The sequence below is a fragment of the Arachis stenosperma genome, chromosome 9, assembly GCF_014773155.1.
Source record: "Arachis stenosperma cultivar V10309 chromosome 9, arast.V10309.gnm1.PFL2, whole genome shotgun sequence".
Classification (NCBI taxonomy): Eukaryota; Viridiplantae; Streptophyta; class Magnoliopsida; order Fabales; family Fabaceae; genus Arachis; species Arachis stenosperma.
In genome coordinates this window covers 129349079-129369674 of record NC_080385.1, presented here as the reverse complement: position 1 = coordinate 129369674, position 20596 = coordinate 129349079, and the positions used below count along the sequence as shown (strand labels likewise).

Below are 20596 nucleotides of genomic sequence, written 5' to 3'. Positions count from 1 at the left end.
GCAACCAAACTCATCAACCCACTAAGGGCACCATATCGAAGCAAGTATCCTTGATGGCCATCTATGACTTCGGGGGGTTTCAACCTCCAATCCTTTGCATCCTTGCAACACCTACTCAGAATAAGACCCTTTAGGATTTATTCCAACCCCTCGTACGTCATCATACAGAATATATGACTACAGAAAATTCCCTTACTGTTCCACATTGAACACTCACACTCAATCTTTTCCTCGTTTAGATCATACAACACCTTGTGTGTTTTGTTAGGTTTTCCCATCTTAAAAAATTGGTATACACTAGTAGTGCTAATGTTGTCCCTGCCCCGAAACAATAACGTCACCACACCCTTAATCTGTTTCTTTACTTCTCTAAAAACTGGTCGTTAGCACCAGAGTATAATACATGGAAATAGAATTGGGCTGTTACTTCATTATTCCGGTAGTCTTTTACAACCCCATCTAAACTGTGTACAAGTTCCAAAATGCTATCAGTTGATTTAAGAAAACCCTTTATAAAAGTATTTATCCCTTCACATCTTGAAGTTGTCCTGTAACCCGCACAGAAGGTGCTCCTCAGGTAGGCCGTTGCCTAGCTTTCTCTAGTTTTGTATGTGCTTTGAACCCATCCATTATCAAGTAGGCCAAGCGACTCAACCGATGTCTTTCAATACTCCTCAAAGTCGTTGATTTCAAAATTTACATATAGAGCTTTCTTAAAAACCTTGCAAAATTTCATATCCATCACCCTTTGGATGCAATTTTTCTCTAGGTGCCAACCGCACAGTCTATGTGTTACGGCTGGCATCACCTCCACAATTGCAGAACGCATTGCCTTGTCCCCATTCGTCACCACTACACAGGGCTTCTTCTGTCCCATAACATCCAGCAGGTTCAACAACACCCACCGGTAAGTTCAAACCTCTTAATCCTTCAGTAGCGCGAACCCGAATATGGATGTCTGTTTGTAGTTATTTGAACTAGAGAAAACCACCAACAGCTTCTTGTACTTGTTAGAACAATATGTGAAATCAAATGCCAAGACATCACCAAAGACCTAATAATCTGACATTATCTCACCATCCTCCCAAAATAGGCTACCCAAACGATTATCCGCGATCCGTGTGTAGAATGCGACCGTCATCATGTCAGCATTCGTCTTGCCCTCTAAGTAACTGATAGTTGCTACTGTATCTCCATCATATATTCACGCAACCCTTTGCCCATGCACATAATTATATAAATCCCGTTTCGTAAATCGAAGCATGCCATACCCACCAGACTGCCCAGCGATGTAAGCCATTATTTTTTGAAGTTGCGATCCCAAACTGCTTGAAACTATCCACCTGTGCCTTGTCACCATCACTCATCTTCTGATGACATGGAAGGAGATATGTGAACATCACCGAGGCAAGATCGTGGTTGTGATCGTCCATGATGGTTCTCACCTTCCACACGTTATACTGCATATCGTAGTAAATCTTCAACTTTGCCTTATAATCCATCTAACTCTCAAGCCTTTCCTCCCTTACTCGCTCAAGACGGTCATAGTGCTTAGGATGTCTTGTCTCTTGTCGATGGCATAAAAAGTCTCTTCAGACCAAAATCCCGTTAACCCGGGCTACATCTCCCTTCCGAACTCCAAAATCCCTAAATTTGGCAAACTCCTTGTACACAGCATAAGCATCCTCCTCCATTGCAAACTCTCTACCCAAGAAGTCATCCGCTAAGACTTGTCGGCTTGGCGCACCGCCTGCCACATCATTTGCACCGCTAGACCCCCTGTAATTGTCAACATCCCTAACACCTTTTTCCCCCGCTTTGGGACCACCTCGGGGCTCAAAGCCCTCCACGTCATCGTATTCGTTGTCAATACCACGATAATGTCTGGAATAATCATCCGAACTGCCTGCATCGGAGTCTTGACCCTCAATGTCAAACATACAGTTTAACTCCATCGGCCAATGATGTGCGATGTTCTACCCTGAAACCATACAATCCAAAGAAATGCAACTCATAATCGTAGAAGATATACACTAAAAGCATGTACCACAAATATCACGACGGAGGGAATATTCACTTCCACAAATAAGGCATAGAACCACTGCATTGAATCTACTTTAAGAGAGAATTCAGCAACCACTATTTCTCTTTGACGAACAGCAACTCATCATAATTAAGTACAACGTTAATAACCGGTGAATTCATCGATACATTCACAAGAACAAACAAAAAATTATGGGCATAACTAAACCATCAACAAATTAGCTACCATCAACTCTCTTACTTAACTGAGTAAACTTAATTCAACTGTTTTTGCGTTCAATGCAAAACAAGGTTCAACAAGGTGTTACCCCCCTAACCAAAGCTCAGCAATTGTAACTTTTCTTAACTAACTTCCATAGAAAGACTAACAAGCCAAACTCCATCTTAAGCACAAAAGGGTTCTCAGCACAACTATATACGAAAGGGTGAAACACCCTCTCCACCTAATAATCACAAGAATTAAAAAACTTCAACCAATAACATATATTACAATATCGCTGAAATTTCAACGTCTTACTATACTTTCTATACAAGCTTCATCGTAATTCCCAAATGTGGCATGTCCTATATGAAACAAAAAATCTAAGCTTTATTATCCTGCCTACCATCTAGTTAGTTCCCAAAATAATAACCATTTTCAAAACCAAGAATCATCATGCAGAAGACCAAACTTAACTTTCTATACTTGTTCCACTCCTAATTACAGTACTTGTTCCTTCTTCTTTTTGCCTCCTCGAACATATTTTTTTTAATCTTACAATTGGATTCCAAATTTAATTACCACAATATCAACATATTACTTATCATAACTAATCTTATATCCACTATATTTTCACACATACAATTACAGAACAAAGAACAAGATACCATTTACGTTCCAGATAATCCTATACAAGTGCCCATTATTGAATTACAACTACGGAGGATGAATGAAGAAAAGGGGCCACGCAGCTCCTTACTTACCACGATGACGAATTGGTGGTCCCCCACTCCACACCTACCACGACAAAACTGGGGCTTGGCGCAGTGGGCCAGCACCTTTGCCGCCTGGAACGACTTCGACCACGGGCTTATCCCGTGCGCCACTAGTTGGAGCGACAGGAATAACACCAGTGACGGCGGTCCTCCTCACTAAAACTAGGGATTCTGTTCGATGTTATGACACTATTAAAGTGAAGAACCAAGTGATAGGTTCCATCCTTTTCTTTTTTCGCCCCAAACAAGGTCCACATCGCGAGCCTCTAACCAACGAAACACGGGACGTTCAAAACCCCGTTCGACTTCACCCCACCCAACCAGCTCCATCGCACCTCCCATGAGCTCCCACCACCTTCTCTGAGCCAACTGCATACTGCAACATGGGACCAACACGTGTCAACACGTGAAACAAAGTAAAAAAAATATGTATATTTGTATGAACTTTGATCTGTATATTAGTACGACCCCTCAATTTTATCCTCTTTATCTACTGACATCTGCCTCAACATCATGGCTAGCATAATTATCATTGTTTCTATCATTAAGGTCTTTTGCCAAATCTTTTTTATATCTATCCGTACACTTATTTGCAATCCATTATATAAAAAGAAAAAAAAGTCTTTGGTTACATCTCTAAAAGACTACCAGAAAATATTTATTCTATAGCCATCCTTTTTTTAGTCATGTTTTAAAAGTGTGGTAAAAAATCACTAATTAACACAAACTTTTATGATGGTGATATTTGTTCATATCTTTGGCCATATTTTATAGGTTAAATTATTCTATTAATTTTTATAATTTTTTTAAATTTATAATTAGGTTCTTACATTTTGAAAATTTTTAATGGAGTCTTTATATTAGTTTTAAATTTATAAAGTTTTAAATTTATAATTAAATTATTTTTAACCGTAAATATTAAAATAATATTTTTATCCATCTCGCATTATTAGCGAATATTCCTCAGTAAATTCTGTTAAATTAAACAATTTAAAACGGCAAGGATGTGATTACAAATTTAAAATTGATAACTAATAAAGTAATTTGACATATTTTTTTACTTTACTCTTGTAAAACGTGACAATAGAGTTTTAATGGATACGTTTAAAATGTGTGATCCGCATTTATATTTAAGACATAGTTTAAAAGCGTAGCATATTCTTTTTATCATTTGGTATGATAATTAAAGAGTAAGTTACATTAATAAATCAAATTGGTTTTGAATTGACGCAATTACAACTTTTTGAAATAAGATATATGTTTGTACTTTTTTTAATCTATGTAAACTTTTACAGGGTATAATGGTTTATAATTTGCACGTAATCTACTATAGGGTATCGTGGATTATGTTAAAATTTGTGCCATGCAAAAACCGTTAGAGAGTATCGCAGTTTTTGAAGAAATTTCACAATGCATAAACTATTGTACCGTAGTTTATGAAAAAAACAAATGCTAACCTAATCCAGTGCTGTGGTTATGTATTGTATCGCTATAAAATATTTTGTATAAAACTATGTATAAATATATGTTGGGATTTGAAAATTTTTTAAGGATCCATCATGCTAAGCTAATAGATTGACCATTTAAGAGCGATACAACACGTAAACTGTGACACCCTCTAAAGGGTACCACTGTTTCTTCATAAACTGTACCCTATAGCAGTTTATGCATTATGGAATTCTTTCAAAAACTGCGACACTTTTTGTATAGCACGAATTTTAACGTTATCCTGTAGCAGATTACGTGCAAATTATAAACCGCAGTTTATATAGATTAAAAAAAGCACAAACATATAATTCCATTTGAGAAAGTTGCAATTGTGTAAATTCGAAACCAATTTGATTTATTTATGTAACTTGCTTAAGAATAAGAAGAATAAGAAAGAGGAATCTTATGTAAATACCATGAACATAGCTAAAGAAATAAAATTTACTAAACTTCAGAGTTACACTAAATTATCCTACAATTAATTTACTCAATTATCGGCTAATACACTAAAAACTAAAAAAATTTCACAAACACAAATACGCCTCTTGTTTTTCTGTAATTGCGGTGTATAACGGTCAAAATTAGTTGTTTACATAAAGTTCAACCTAACTTCCCCTACAATGAGGCCTAGCATAGTACTATCAATAGCATGTCCTTCCTTAAATACTAGTCGAATTCGATCAAAAACCGGTGAACCGATCTACCATTTTGGCATCCCAAAATTTTCCTTTTGGCAACGAAAACTATTAGTACCTCAGCACTAGATCAGAAATCCTTCATCGAAAAAGTAAGAGAAGAATTTATTATAGCGTTGATAGTTCTAAGCAGGCCATTCTAGAATAATGTAATGTATAGAACATTTGAAGTTTGTTAGGTTTGTATACAAGATTGTCAGAATATGTATGTATATGGACATCACCATCACTACGACATTACTAATATACAAAAGTTGGCTATTTCAATACAAGTGGCTCTTCTCTTTGATTTCATAACCTTTTTGCACCACTGCTTGAGAATATAGCCACATAAAACATATGCATGTAGAGCTTAGTCTTAGTAAACTGCACCGGTTATATTTAGAATAGGACTAATTTTTTGTCTTGGGAGTAATGCATCTGCCACTGGACTTATATAAGAACAAGCATTAACCTCACACAGCTCCTGCATAGCAATTCTTATTGGTTAATTCTTAATTGTTAGAAGCACATAAAATCCAGCCAAACAAAAAAATGCTAATATAACTATTGGAATCAACTGTTTTTTCCAATGGAGAGAATCTGAACTCCTTCCAATGTGTTTGAGACTTAGAATGCACTATGAATCTGCAAAGTTCCAAAGGTTGCATCAACATTAAAAATGGGAGCCCGGTGCACAAGTATCCCGTGTTAAAGCAGGGTCCAGAAAAGAGCTGCACCCAAGGGGTGTAATGTATGCATTCTAACCTGATAATTACATCAGGATGACTAGTATTGTGGTTGACTCTCCCACCGTGTGGTCCCTTTTTTGTTTCCGTCATCCCAAGGTTCAAACTGGAGACCACTATGAAGAAACAAGTTTTCTACTACTTGACCAATTTGTTGCTGGTCCATTGTTTTATAATATATTCCCAATAATATAAAGATAATTTCTTTAAATATGTGCTTTCATTTCCTTTCATCCTTGGAAAAATCAGTATACTCACCATCTTTGCTTGAACTCTGATCCATGTCAATCTGATCTTGCCATGGCCACTTTAAGTTAGAAGATGAAGAACACTGTTGTGGAACGGAAAACGAATACGTGCTGCTTGTACACTGCTTCTTGCATGAGGATTCAGCTGTTGAGCACATCTCTTGGTCAACGCCCGACACCCCGGTCTCTTTGTTATGGTTTTGTGAATGATCTTCATTCTGTCTTGCCTCCTCCATGTACTTTGGTCTTTTCCCAACAGGTGGTTCGATCTTGGGATCCTGAAATGCCGGAACCATCTGATCATTAGCTGAAACCGTGGCACATGGACTCTTACCCTTCAAGACAACATTTGGAATGTCCAAATTTTTGACATTGCTCGAGTTATCAACAACAACTTCATTCCTTGCTTCCGAGCCAACGGATTTTGCGGATGCCTCAGCTTCCCACATCTTGAATATCGCTTCAGTGAGTTTTTCTCTGGCTAAATCTACATCAATTATTGGCTTCGGATAATTTTGACCCAGTTCAACTCCCGATGCTCTAAGCACAGTTAGTGGCGCATCCCAAGGGTGATGGATCCACTCAGTTGGCATTCTTGCCAACTCTGGTAGCCATTGCCGCACATATTCACCTTCCGGATCAAATTTAGCCCCTTGAATCTGTAACAAAGTTAGATCAGATCAGGAAAAACTTAAGTGCTTATTGTTATGTGTTTGGATTTTTCTACTAATAAGTATAATTTACTTGATCATGTAATTTATCTGGATGGGGATTCAAATATAAACTAAATTTCTATATAAGGATTCAAATATGCATTATAGCAAGTTAGCAACAGTGTCTACAAGTACTATAGCTCCGGGTAGGGTAGGACTGCTCAGTGAATCAGAACTTCAAACTATATACTTAGAAGTAAACAAGATGTACATTGAGGGGTTGAAGAGAACACAATAGTGATCTCTGTTTCTTTCTGGTGGCAGAGTGGTTAATTTATATTTACAGAGTTTATGCTTTGGCACACAGTCTAAATTTCTTCACATTTATGCAAAGTTAATTGAATCTCAAAAAATGGATCATGAAGAAAGTAGGAAAACAAGAAATTTTGCCGGAGTAAAATTGAAGAGATTAATTTTGATGGACAGTGTAAAAGAAATTTACACTGACATCAAATCATGTGTTACCATGTAGACAACGATTAAATTCCACACTAACTACCTCAAAAGAAACCACTTCTGCATGTGGTTGTGCCAAATTGGATGTCAATATAAAAGCTTTTTACACTAACAGTGAAAATTAACACAAAATTGAATGTTATATATATATCATGTTGATTATCTATGTCTAAAAATGAGTCTAGAGAATTACACTGGCATCCAATCATGTGTTACCCGTAGACAAAAGTGATTAATTTCCACATTAACTACCTCAAAATAAACCATTTTTGCATGTGTTAGTGCCAAATTTGATGTCAATATAAAAACCTTTTACACTAACATAGCAAATTAAACACAAAATAGAATGTACATATATCATGCTGATTATCTAACCTTAAAATTGAGTCTGATCACATGTGATAGACAATAAGCAAATTTCCAAACAATTAAAACCTGTCGGTAAAGGAAAACATGACAAACCTCAGGATCATCCAACCGCTCAAGCTCATGACCATCCGGTAAGCTTCCTGATATATACTGCCAGCCCAAGATATCACATTCAAGGTCCGCATCCAGAAGTGTGTCCCAGAAGTATTTCATTCCCCATTTCCACGGTAGAAGCAACATTTTCACAGCAAAACTAGAAACTATTACTCTTATTCTATTGTGTATCCATCCTGTCGCCCAGAGTTCTCTCATTCCGGCATCAACTAATGGAAATCCAGTCCTCCCTTGTCTCCAAGTCTTAAAGTTAGCCGGATCAGCATTCCAAGGGAAAAACTTCAAGTGTCCTAGAAGTGCTCTCTCATGGGTGAATGGGAAATTGAAACAAAGATAGCGTGAGTACTCTCTAAGTCCAATTGCCCTGAGGAAAAGAGTTACACTCTCTTCGCCGGCGATGTTTCCTTCATTGGACCATAATATCTGTTTCCTGCGTGCTAACTGAAATACCTTTCTTACACTCAATTCTCCAAAGTGGAGATATGGGGACAAGAGCGAGGTGGAGTCTCCACCAAGCTTCAGCCTACTCTTGGAATAGTGAATTAGGTGCTGCTCCACAAACTCTGTCAAGGCCTTGTCGGCATTGCACCAACCCGGAGACCATGCTCGACCGAGTAGTGCATTGCTAGGCTTTTCTAATTCGTCTTCAAGACCTAGTTCTTCAATTGAACATTTCCCAAGCTTTCCTGTTATTCAAAAAGCAACAAGAAATTATAACTTATCTTTCTCACACTCCCTCAACAAAAATAACAATCGAACAACCAAAGGAACATACAACAACAACAACAACAACAAAGTCTCACACTAGCTGGGGTCGGCTACATGGATCAAACGGCGCAATACGGAAAGAAAATTTCCGGAGAGCACATGATCAATTTTCTGTCCATTTCCATAGTGGCACTACAAAAAAGCTATAGATCTCTTCCTATCTCTAAAAGTGGGGTGCAACCTAATATTAATATTCTTAGCTTCTCACTTAGTCCCCATGGGTCATAAACTTAAAATGTATCTTTAACTCAAAGCTGATATTGATACTCATATTATCAAGAAACAATCAAACACAAGTACTGTGCACACAAAGTCATACCTTCAGCAGGAGTTAATTGCCAAGGAGAAATAAGGGAAACAGATTTCATTTGCATGTGCAAGCATTTCTTCCAAAAAGGATCAAAGGTTGTAAAAGCATGTCCACGATCATCATATACTTCCCATGGTTCGTACAACAGATCCCCGTTGTAGCTTTGAACCGATATGCCAGACTCCACTAGTTTTTCTTTGATGTTGTGATCGCGAACAAGTGAAACTGGATCTGAGAAGAGAATTGGGAAAATAAATAGGTCAGATACTCATATAAGGATATTTTATAGTTCATTATCAGCCACTCCTGTTAATAACAACAATGTTTCAAGTCTCAACTAAATAAACGTGTTCTCTAAAAGCTATTTTGGGCAGGGATCAAATTCTGCTCCATTTAACACATCAGAGATAGAAACAGCTTCATATTTGAATCACAAATACCAAAAGCAGTACAAAGCATGTTCATTTCAGCAAACAACATTAGAGCCACACAAAAATTCTATGTTCTCTGGTTAACTAGTTGATGATTGTTGGGACAAACAATAATATTACATGTTACTTGATCTGTTGTGAGAAAAAACTCTGGCAGCAAACAAAATGAATTTCCTCTATCTATAGATTCAGAAAGCATTAAGCAATGCTTCTTATTGTCCTTAAGTTAATGCCTTGAGCTCTACAGCATATTCTGATATGCACCATGCTTCTATTGATGTGATTTGTCAAATCATGCTTGTCTTATGGTGTAGTAAGATAATTCTTCGCTTAATGCAAAGACCTATAAATTGATTGACAATTAACTATTTGAAGACAAACATTATTTTACTTACATAAACTCTTAAACTTTATTGCTGCTCTGCAATCTCCCTGTCAACAAAAATTAACTACATACATTTATAAGGCAAGGTTTTCCACATTACTGAATGTCCCTCACGAATCAAGAATCATGTTGGATCCAGACTAAATTTGATTAATACCACTCTGTCAATCAAGGACCGTTCCAATTAATCTCTGTCCTCAATGTCTCTAATTTTCTTAAATTAAAAAAATACTTTATAGCTTCTTTAATTTTCTAAGATCCAAAACATCATACACCAAACAGTACACAACAACTAAAAATTAGCTTATAGCTACTTCTATATTAAGCTACCTTATGTGCTGCAATTACTTACCATACAAATGGTTAAACACTACTTTTGTTGCTTGGACAGCATTCACACACTCCAAAAGTGCATCAAGAGTACTATGAGTCTTGATCAGCACAAGTTCAGCTCCAAGAGATTTCAGTGACTGATACAAGTGAGCGAGTGACTGCTTCAACCACCACCTCGAAACTCGGCCTGGATAGAATTGCCCTTCCTCTTTAGGACACCATATGTATACAGGAAGTACAGAACCATCCCTTGCAGCAGCAGCTAATGCAGGGTTGTCCTCTATTCTAAGGTCCCTTCTAAACCAAACAATGGTTTTGTTGTTGCTACCCATGTTGTGTTAGGCTTCAAATTTTTCATAGCACAAGCGGAAGCTTTAAGCTTTACTTCTCCTCATATAATACTAGCTCTTAATTCCCATGAGCAAGCACAATAATTTACCTCATAAAGTTGACTATTTTCCTGTTCAAGATCCCCCACCAAAAACAGAAAGTATCTGAAGGAAGAAGATTGATGATAACCCCTGATATTGGCAACAAAGGTTGGATTGGATCTGAGATTTCTTTCAGAAGTAAAAGATAACACTAAGAGCCTCAAAATCAACCTAACATGGTGTATGCTACTCAAGATGTCTGAACAACTTGCATGCCACTTTACTTTCTGGAGGGTATCCAACCAAATCCAACTCAGAAACCCCTTCCCCACATGTCTCTCTCACTCACTAGCCCCAATTTAAAGGAAGACTCCCCAAATTTTAATATAAAAAATTGGGGGAAATCTCCAATTGACTAAAGAGTAATAAAGGTTGGAAGAGCATAGATAACAATAAAGAACATTATCCACAATCAACTTGACCAGGAATTTGTCAGATTACACAACCAAACAAACAAATTCCTTGAAGACCAGAGAGGTAAATAACTAACTGGAAAGTTCTTCAACACCATCAGCCACACAGAACAATCTTCAAACACTTCAGCTGCACAATAAGAAAGATATCAAAATTGACAATTTCACATACCCTTTAGGCAGATATTAAGATATTCACAATAGCCCAATAAGAGATAAGACGTAGAAGCAACAAGGATCGAATCAAATCTAGCATATGCAGTGTACACAGGCAAAAGTTAATGAATCATGAAAGTGTTGAGAGAGAGAAAGAATGAGATGTGTGAGGATATAATTGGTGCATATGATCACGTGGGGCAAGATCACATGTGAAGGTAGAGAAACAAAGAGGGTAAGAGACGTGCACTGATAATAGTGGGAGACAAACACATCACAAATTGGTGTATCTTTTCTTGAACAAAGACAAAAGGATAAGAACAATATTGGAAGGAACATGTCACTAGCAACTTCCACAATTTGTGTGAATATGGACGAATTTTTACCCCACTAAGTCAATTAAATTAGCAAAATATCTTGCAACATGATAAAATTAACAACAGTAAGTTGTGGATTCGTGTGTCAATAATGCATTGGTACTGTTTACTTTGAGAACTACATTGTTTAGTACTGTAGACTGTGTTTGGTGGAATGAAATAAAATTATTTCAGTTCGGATTCCTTACTTGTGGGGGACATGTATAGTAACTTGCATAAATTGATGATGTTTATTGGGAATAAATTTTACTTGGTTTCTACAAAGATTGTTACTTATTTGCTTTTTCTTTTCTTTTTTTTTTTTAAATCAAAGATAGGGAGATTCAAATCCACCGCAACCTCTAGGTGAATATAGAAAGATTATGCCGTTTTAGTTATAACTCGTTGGCCTTCGCTTTATCTTTTATACATCTTTCTTTATGTTAGACAAATGGAACTCTTGTTTTTAAGGAAAATTTTTATATATCAAGAAATAGATGGTGTGATTCAACTGCTTTAAGTGATAGCTTAGTGGTAATTGGTAAGCATGAAATGAGGAGAGTTTTCCTTTTTGGGGTTGAAATTATTGCTTACAGTAGCTGTTCCTGTGTTCATAAAACACTCAAAAGTATAGTTAGTTCGTCTTAGACCGTATTGAACTTGATTTTTTTTTTTTTTTTTGTGGGATGAAATATACTTCGAATTACTAAAAATACAGAATATAGATATCTGTAAAACATTTTCAAACGTTCAAATCAATACAAGTAAATTTTCTCATTACTCTTTTCAAATCTTAAAATTTGCCTCCTCTTGTCTATGCAGTTCTCTTTATAAATGAAATTCTATCGATGATCAGTTACTAGTGAACAATTAATTATGATAACAAAGATAAACATTATATTCGTAACCGAATTATAACATTACAATTTACCGAGTTATAAGCGACAGATTAATAATCAAATATATAATCTTTAATATGATTGTTGAAATGATTACTATAGAAGCCAAACAAAATTTAATTTAATTTACAAGCCATGTTCTGCCCCTAAATTTTTAAGTCACTAGACGTAAACTCTCGTCCGTCGACCAAGAGCCAACGATAGTCTGTGTGGGAGTTCCCCTAAAGTTTTGATATGGAAAAACATGCCAAAAAAATAAATAAAAGAGATTTTTATTTGAATATGTGGTTAAACTTTCAATATTCTTGGGGGAGGTGGTGATTCTGCAAAAGGCAGTGTTAAAAATACTAGAAGGAAAACTTAATTTTATTTATTTATTCTAGGCATTAAAAACTTTGCATTTTCTAATTTTTCTAAGTTACATACACAACTTTTTCTTTTGAAAGTTCTCTTTGAACGTCAACTTAAAAGTCTTCCCAACGTGAATTCACTTTGTAAGAAAATAGTACTAATAAAATTTGCATTAAAAAAAATCTGACTAGTAGTTTCTGGAAAACAATTTTGTCGGTTGGTGGTCTTTTCTTTAACAAGTTTGTCATGCAGACAAGAAAATGAGAGCTAGGAATTATCACTAGACACTAAATACACACAAGGTAATCGAGCCCTAAGAGAAACAAAGCTACAACAAAATAATGCCGACACAAATCAACTAAAAAATAGATGGGGCAGGCAATGCCAGGACAAAACTGAAATGATCAATTTCAAATGAAAACTATTTTCTTCGTGAATTTAAGTGTTAGTTTGAATTCGCTTATTTTAAACGAGAAAAGTATTTTTGATAAAAAAATAAAGTATTTTTATTAAATTTTAAACATATTTAGATACATCTTTTAAGAAAAAAAATTTATTAAAAAGATAAAAGACATTTTTAATATTTTAATTTTTTTTTAATGTGAAATAGTTTTAGTCTATTAAAAAAATCTTTTTAAAAAAATGAAAAAAAATAAGAGTAAAATATCGTTTTTGTCTCTAACGTTTGGGTAAGTTCTAAAGTTGTCCCTAACGTTTAACTCGTCCTATTTAAGTCCCTAACGTTTTAAAATTAACTCAATGTTGTCCTGCCGTTAGGATCTATTAACAGAATTGACGGCAGGACAAAATTGAGACAATTTTGAAACGTTAGGGATTTAAATAGGACGAAAACGTTGGGAACAAAAACGATAAATAAAAATAAATTTTAATTTTATCCTTCACTAATATCAATCTTTTACTGTATATAGTTATTCAATTATTTTTTAACCACATCTAAGTAAATTACACTTAATCACATTGCTTTGATTCCAAATAAATTTTTTTTATATAATTTTACTCTTAAAGATTTGTACTCATAATGAAATATTTGTAGAATGACTAGAATCACATTACTTTATTATATATGTATCATTTTTTCCTCACAAGATTATGTATTAGTCATTCTACAAACATTTTATGATGAGTAAAAATTTTTAAGAATAAAATTACGAAAAAATAAATTTATTTAAAATAAAAATAATGTGATTAAATATAATTTACTTATATGTGATTAAAAAAATAATTGAATAACTATGTACTATAAAAAATTGATATTATTGAAGGATAAAATTAAAATTTATTTCTATGTACCATTTTTGTCTTCAATGTTTTTATCCTATTTAAGTCCCTAACGTTTCAAAATCGTCTTAATTTTATCCCACTGTCAATTCCGTTAACATATCTCTAATGGTAGGACAACATTGAGTCAATTTTGAAATGTTAAGGACTTAAATATAATGATTTAAACATTAGGGACAACTTTGAGATTTATCCCAAATGTTGGGGACAAAAACCATACTTTACTCAAAAATTAAATACTTCTTTTAAAAACCAATCCAAACTGACCCTAATTTTAATCAATGTAAAACAATTTTACACGTACATTTAATTACGTAGTGTCACGTCAACAAAAATAACAATCTTTTACATTGATTGCATAAATAATCATCTAAGAAAACAAATGTAGTCAACTAACTTTGTAAAATATTTTAGATAGTACATCAAATATTAAATTTGTTACGGTGGGTAACCAGAGATAGATAAGATGGATAGCGTTGAGTGGCCCAAGTGTATGAAGGAGGAGAACTCCGGATGGATCAGCAACTCGGGAGGTTCCGTCCGACTTGCGCGCGTGGGTGAATTGGGGGTGGTACCTGCAAAGACACTCCGAAGCCTAAGTTAGCAAGAGTGTGAGCAGGTCTAGAGAGTATTGGGCTTAGAGATACCTGAGGCGTGTCAGTGTACTTATAGTGGTGAGCCAATAACCACCGTTGGAGTAGTGCCGTATCTTTAGGATATTAACCGTCCCATTATCTTAGGGAGGTTAAGATATGGCTTTATGAAGTGGTTAGAGAGATTTTAGGGGCGGTTACTCATTTGAATGAGTGTTTATCTGCCAGCTAATCTCATAACCGACTTCTTCATACTAAGTCGTGGTTGACACCGACTTCTTAAGTGGAGGTCGGTGCTTTGCTAGGCTTAATCTATTGGATCAGGCCTTTTGGTTGGACCTGGGCCCTTAACATTGTGCCAGGGTATGAACAGTGCCCCTACTTGAGCCCAAGATCCTTTTAAGGCTTGGGTTCAAGTATTTAACTCGGGTTCGTAGCCGACCTTCACGGGTTTTGAAACCGACGTGATTTTCGCGACCTTTTGTTTCTGACAGTTACGTCAATTCAAGCGTCGTGTCCGTTGAGGAAGCGTTTTGGGATTGAGGGCTTTGGTAACGGTGCAATCTCATTAATGACTGCCTCGTTTTTACCATTATGCCCCTTAGTATGTTTATAAATGCTTTCCCTCTCTTTCCTTCTTCCGTTTCTGCAATCTTTCAAACTTCTTATTTTCTTGCTCGTGCTGTATTCTTGTGTTCGAAGATTTCCGTTCTCTCCAGCCTTCATTTCTTCGGATAAAGGTTAGTTTTGTTTCTTCCATGTCATGCCTTATGTTCGCATGTTTTGTGTTGTGAGTGGATAGGTTAGCCTGTAGATTCTAGCTTCGTGTCTCTCCTCTTTAGGGGCCGTGTTTTTTGATTTTTCTTTTTTCTTTTTCCTTTTGTAGGTTTCTGCCACTTTTCTTTATATATAAAAAATGACTTCCGTAGATGTTCTTTCTCTGTGGGTTGATGACACTGTCCTTGGGGAGGAACCCCTGGTTGATGCTGAGTTTATCACTCATCTTCGTACTCATCACCGGCTTTGTACTTCAGAGGAGGACGAGCCAAAATACGAACTGATAGTCCCGAGTCCGGAAGACCGGGTTTGTTTTGGGAGAGTTAATGAGGCAGCCCCTTATTTTTTCTTCATGTATGAATGTATGATCACCCGTTTGGGTGTTTTTCTTCCCTTCTCAAATTTCGAAATATCTGTTTTGCACCACTGTAGAGTTGCCCCTACTCAACTTCACCCCAATTCTTGGGGTTTTCTGAAGATTTATCAATTTATAAGCCATGCTCTGGACTTTCCGACCTCTTTGAGGATTTTCTTTTTTCTCTTTCATATGACTAAGCCCTTTAGTGGGCTAAACAACAAACAGCAGTGGGTATCCTTCCGAGCCATACAAGGTCGGAGGATTTTCACCCTTTTTGACGAGTCTTTTCATGACTTCAAAAACTATTTTTTCAAAGTACAAGCTGTAGAGGGTCACCACCCCTTCTTCCTTGATGAGCACTCTTCCCCTCGCTTTCCCCTTTATTGGTTGGCGGCCTCCCCTTGTGAAAAGTATGGTCCAGATGACCTGGACGAGGTGGAGGCGGCCCTTGTGGGGTTTTTCCGAGAAGCGTGGGGGAGGGCCCCATACTTGGATACCAGAAAAATCCTCCAGGGAACGCCGACCTTTGTTTAATCTCAATTAGGTAGTGCATGCATTCCTGATTTCCGAGTTGTTTCTACCGACTTGAATGTTGCCGACTTATAATTGTTGGTTGTTTTTCTTGTAGATATGGCAAGGAAGAATGCTCAGGAATCTTACCAACGAGTTCAGGAGGCTAAGGCAAAATCCCGAGCCAGGTCGGGTGGTGCCAGGGCGATCACCTCTCCTCCTCCTCCTCCTCCTCCTCCTAAGAATGTGGGTACTCCCTCTCGGCCTATTATAATTTCCTCCTCAACTTTGTCCCGGCCACTCCCTTCTGCCCAACCTCTTTCCGAGCCAGAGAAGAAGAAACGTAAGACTTCAGAGTCTGGCTCTTCTTCTTTTGATGGTGGGGTTAAGGCGGATGCTCTGGCATTCGTCCGAAAGAACATCTATCCTTTTATAAGTATGGATGATGTTTCTGTTCGAAACCACCTCACCACCATGGCCGAGGAGAGTTTTAGGACAGCGGGTGTTTGTGGCAAACTTTTAGATCTTTTTGAGGAGACTCCCCTCAGCTCTTTGGGGGCAACCTCAAGGGTTGAGGAGTTGGAGGGGAGGCTTCTTATTTTTGAAAAACATGAGAAGGAGTTGAAGGAGGAGAGAGATAAATTGAGGAAGGAGAGGGATCACCTTAGGGAGGAGGAGGGTAAGCTGCGGGCTCAATGTACTTTGGAGGCAAATTTGAGGAAAACAGCACAGGACAGCTATCACAGTTTATTTCAAGATATTGTGGCTGTGAGGAAGGACTTGCTGAACTCTCGGAACGCATACGCCGAGTTGGAAGACTCTATTGCTGATGGCGCCGAGGAGTCTTGGAGAATTTTCCTAGAACAAGTCAGAGTCATCGCTCCCGACTTGGATCTTTCTCCTTTACATCCTGATAAGGTAGTCATCGATGGTGCTATCGTGGATCCTCCTGCCCCCGAGGTTGTTTCCGAGTCAGATTTGAAGACTCGGGGGCAGAGGATTATTGAGTCTCCTCCTCATTCCAAAGATGCTCCGAGTTCTTCAGTTGTTCCTCCGACTTCCTCTTCAGCTTCCCTTCCTGGTCCTGGTGGTGTTCCTCCCGGCTCTGTTGGTGATGATTCCTCTACTCCTTTGAAAAGATAACTTTATTTTTTATGGCTATATGGGGGCTCGGCCTGTGAGTCCCCCCTTTTTTAAACTCGTTTATGTGTTGTTGGTGGTTGTGTGAACAATTTTGGCCTTTTAAGGCCGTAAACAAAAGCATTTCTGGCGAATGCCCTTTTAAATAAGGGTGTGAATATAAATGCCCCTTTTTTGGATAAGGGTTTTTTAGTTACTTTGTGCGTGTATGCTTTCAAAAAATCCTTTTGATCTCTTTCTGAAAACCTTTTTGTTGGCTTGTATCGCTTTCGTTTAAGGGCTTTTATGCAGCCTTTAAACTCTTCTCAGGTTTTCTAATCTCTTTTCGTTATCCTTTATACTCAACTTTGCTTTGGTGAGTTTTTGCGACTTAGATTATTTTTGTGATGCGTTTTTTATCGACTCGGAGTATTTCCGAGTTTGTTTTACTCGGGTTCATCTCTTGACTTAAGAGTCGGACTGTCCCCGAGTTTTTTACGATCAACTTATACAACATCTTTACACCGACTTGTACCTCGTCGTTTTATCCTGACGACCATCTAGGTCGGTTCATGGGATTTTTACGTTTTGTCGAGCTTAAGTCAGCGCGTTTCATAGAAAAACTTAGAAGAAATAAAGTAGGATATTATGTAAGAGATACTGTAAATGAAAAAAGATCTTTATTAATTAGGAAGGTACCTTCTTGCTACTAAGGGTCTTGATAGCCTATTTTCCCTTAGCCTCTACTATGATGCCTCGTTAAAAACCCTTCTCCAGAAAAAACCCTTTTGGGGAAAAAAATCATGAAGTTGGGAAAAGAGTACATCAGGGAGTAGAGCTCGCTTTTAACTGTAGTACCTTTTCATATTACAAGCATGCCACGACCTTGGTAGCTCAGTGCCGTTCAGGTCGGTTACTTTATAATAACCTTTTCCTAAAACTTCTTTGACTTTGTATGGTCCCTTCCAATTTGCGGCGAGCTTCCCTTCTCCCGATTTGTTGACTCCAATGTCATTTCTGATTAGGACCAAGTCATCTGTAGCGAATGTTCTTCGAATGACTTTCTTGTTGTACCTTGTAGTCATTCTTTGCTTCAGTGCAGCTTCTCTTATCTGGGCATTTTCTCGGACTTCGGGGAGCGAGTCGAGCTCCTCTTTGTGTCCCTGTATATTTCCGACCTCGTCATGGAGAATTACCCTTGGGCTTTGCTCATTGATTTCTATTGGAATCATGGCTTCCACGCCGTAGACTAGTCGGAAAGGTGTTTCTCCCGTGGCGGATTGGGGTGTTGTCCTATAAGCCCATAACACTTGAGGGAGCTCTTCAGCCCAAGCTCCCTTTGCTTCCTGTAGTCTTTTCTTTAATCCTGCCAGTATGACCTTGTTAGCTGCCTCGGCTTGCCCATTGGCTTGTGGGTGTTCCACCGAGGTGAACCGGTGCTTGATTTTCATACTGGCTACTAGATTTCTGAAGGTGGCATCGGTGAATTGAGTTCCGTTGTCTGTAGTGATGGAATAAGGTATTCCATACCTTGTGATGATATTTTTGTAGAGGAACCTGCGACTTCTTTGAGCGGTGATAGTGGCTAATGGTTCTGCTTCTATCCACTTTGTGAAGTAATCTATTCCCACGATCAAGTATTTGACTTGTCCTGGTGCTTGGGGAAAAGGACCTAACAAGTCCATTCCCCATTTTGCAAAGGGCCAGGGAGAAGTGATACTGATGAGCTCTTCTGGTGGAGCTACGTGGAAATTCGCATGCATCTGACATGGTTGGCATTTTTTCACAAAGTCTGTGGCATCTTTTTGCAAGGTCGGCCAATAGAATCCTGCTCGGATTATTTTTCTGGCGAGCGACCTTGCTCCGAGATGGTTTCCGCAGATCCCACTATGTACTTCTTCCAACACCTCGGTGGTTCTTGAGGTCGGTACGCACTTTAGCAATGGCGTTGATATCCCTCTTCTGTAAAGGACATTTCTCACCAAAGTATAGTGCTGTGTTTCCCTCCGGATCTTTTTAGCTTCTTTTTCCTCTTTAGGGAGGATTTCGAATTTTAGGTATTCGACTAAGGGATTCATCCATCCGAGGTTTAAACCGACTACCTCAAGTACCTCCTGTTTATCTTCTGTTTTTGCAACTGAGGGCTCTTGGAGGGTTTCTTGAATCAGGCTTCTGTTGTTTCCTCCTGGTTTGGTACTTGCTAACTTGGAGAGGGCATCCGCTCTACTATTTAGATCCCGAGGTATGTGTTTGACCTCGGTTTCCGCAAAGTGCCCGAGGTGCTCCAAGGTTTTTTCTAAGTACCTTTTCATATTTGGGTCCTTTGCCTGATACTCTCCACTTATTTGGGAGGTCACTACTTGCGAGTCGCTGTATATCATCACCTTTGTAGCGCCAACTTCTTCTGCTAATTTTAATCCGGCGATCAAGGCTTCATATTCTGCCTGATTGTTAGAAGCCGGAAATTCAAATTTTAAGGAGACCTCTATTTGGGTTCCTTTTTCATCTACTAATATTATGCCTGTGCCGCTCCCTGTTTTGTTGGAGGACCCGTCTACATAGAGTTCCCATGTAGTCGGTTTTTCCTCTTGCTCTCCTGCATATTCTGCGACGAAGTCGGCGAGGCATTGGGCTTTGATTGCTGTCCGAGTTTCATATCTCAAATCGAACTCGGAGAGCTCTATTGCCCATTGAACCATTCTTCCTGCAACATCCGTCTTTTGAAGGATTTGCTTCATGGGTTGGTTTGTGCGGACTCTTATTGTGTGAGCTTGAAAGTAAGGTCGTAGCCTTCGTGAGGCTATTACTAAGGAGTAGGTAAACTTTTCTAGTTTGTGGTACCTTAGTTCAGGGCCTTGTAGGACCTTACTGATGAAGTAAACCGGGTGTTGTCCGACCTCGTCTTCTCTGATCAGGGCTGATGAGACAGCCCTGTTTGCTACGGATAGGTATAGGACGAGGTCTTTTCCCGATATTGGTCGAGTTAAGATAGGAGGTTGGCTTAAGAATTTTTTGAACTCTTGGAACGCCTCCTCGCATTCCGGAGTCCATTCGAATTGGCATCCCTTCCTTAATAAGAAAAATAGTGGAAGGGATTTTAGTGCCGATCCTGCCATAAATCTGGAAAGGGCTGCAAGTCGGCCGTTGAGCTGTTGAACCTCTCTTAAACAAGTTGGGCTTTTCATTTCTAGGATGGCTCTGCATTTATCGGGATTGGCTTCAATCCCTCTTTGTGTTAGCATGAATCCTAGAAATTTTCCTGCTTCAACCGCGAAGGC

At 38.0% G+C, this 20596-nt stretch overlaps 1 protein-coding gene across 3 annotated transcripts; it reads right to left on the bottom strand.

Moving 5' to 3' along the window:
* Positions 1 to 5338: 5338 nt before the first annotated feature.
* Positions 5339 to 11326, bottom strand: LOC130951632 (cryptochrome-1). Of its 3 annotated transcripts, none has more exons than XR_009074042.1 (5): positions 10076 to 11326; positions 8917 to 9138; positions 7809 to 8515; positions 5949 to 6836; positions 5339 to 5828 (listed from the first exon to the last, which is right to left on the bottom strand). XR_009074042.1 is itself a non-coding variant. In XM_057880331.1 (5 exons), exons 1-5 carry the CDS (start codon positions 10386 to 10388, stop codon positions 5657 to 5659), a joined length of 1902 nt encoding a protein of 633 aa, XP_057736314.1. In that variant the 5' UTR covers positions 10389 to 11326; the 3' UTR covers positions 5339 to 5656. The 3 variants fall into 3 exon arrangements, 2 of the variants coding, with proteins under 2 accessions (XP_057736314.1, XP_057736313.1); XM_057880331.1 differs by having other exon boundaries at positions 5339 to 5667; positions 6188 to 6836; XM_057880330.1 differs by having other exon boundaries at positions 5339 to 6836.
* Positions 11327 to 20596: the final 9270 nt, after the last annotated feature.

Excerpts from the sequence above, each read along its gene's own strand:
- LOC130951632 (XM_057880330.1), bottom strand. The coding sequence starts at position 10,388 with ATGGGTAGCAACAACAAAACCATTGTTTGGTTTAGAAGGGACCTTAGA. Across the intron at positions 9,139-10,075 it reads AGTGTTTAACCATTTGTATG|ATCCAGTTTCACTTGTTCGC; the intron begins GTAAGTAATTGC and ends TTCTCTTCTCAG. Across the intron at positions 8,516-8,916 it reads GCAATTAACTCCTGCTGAAG|GAAAGCTTGGGAAATGTTCA; the intron begins GTATGACTTTGT and ends TTTGAATAACAG.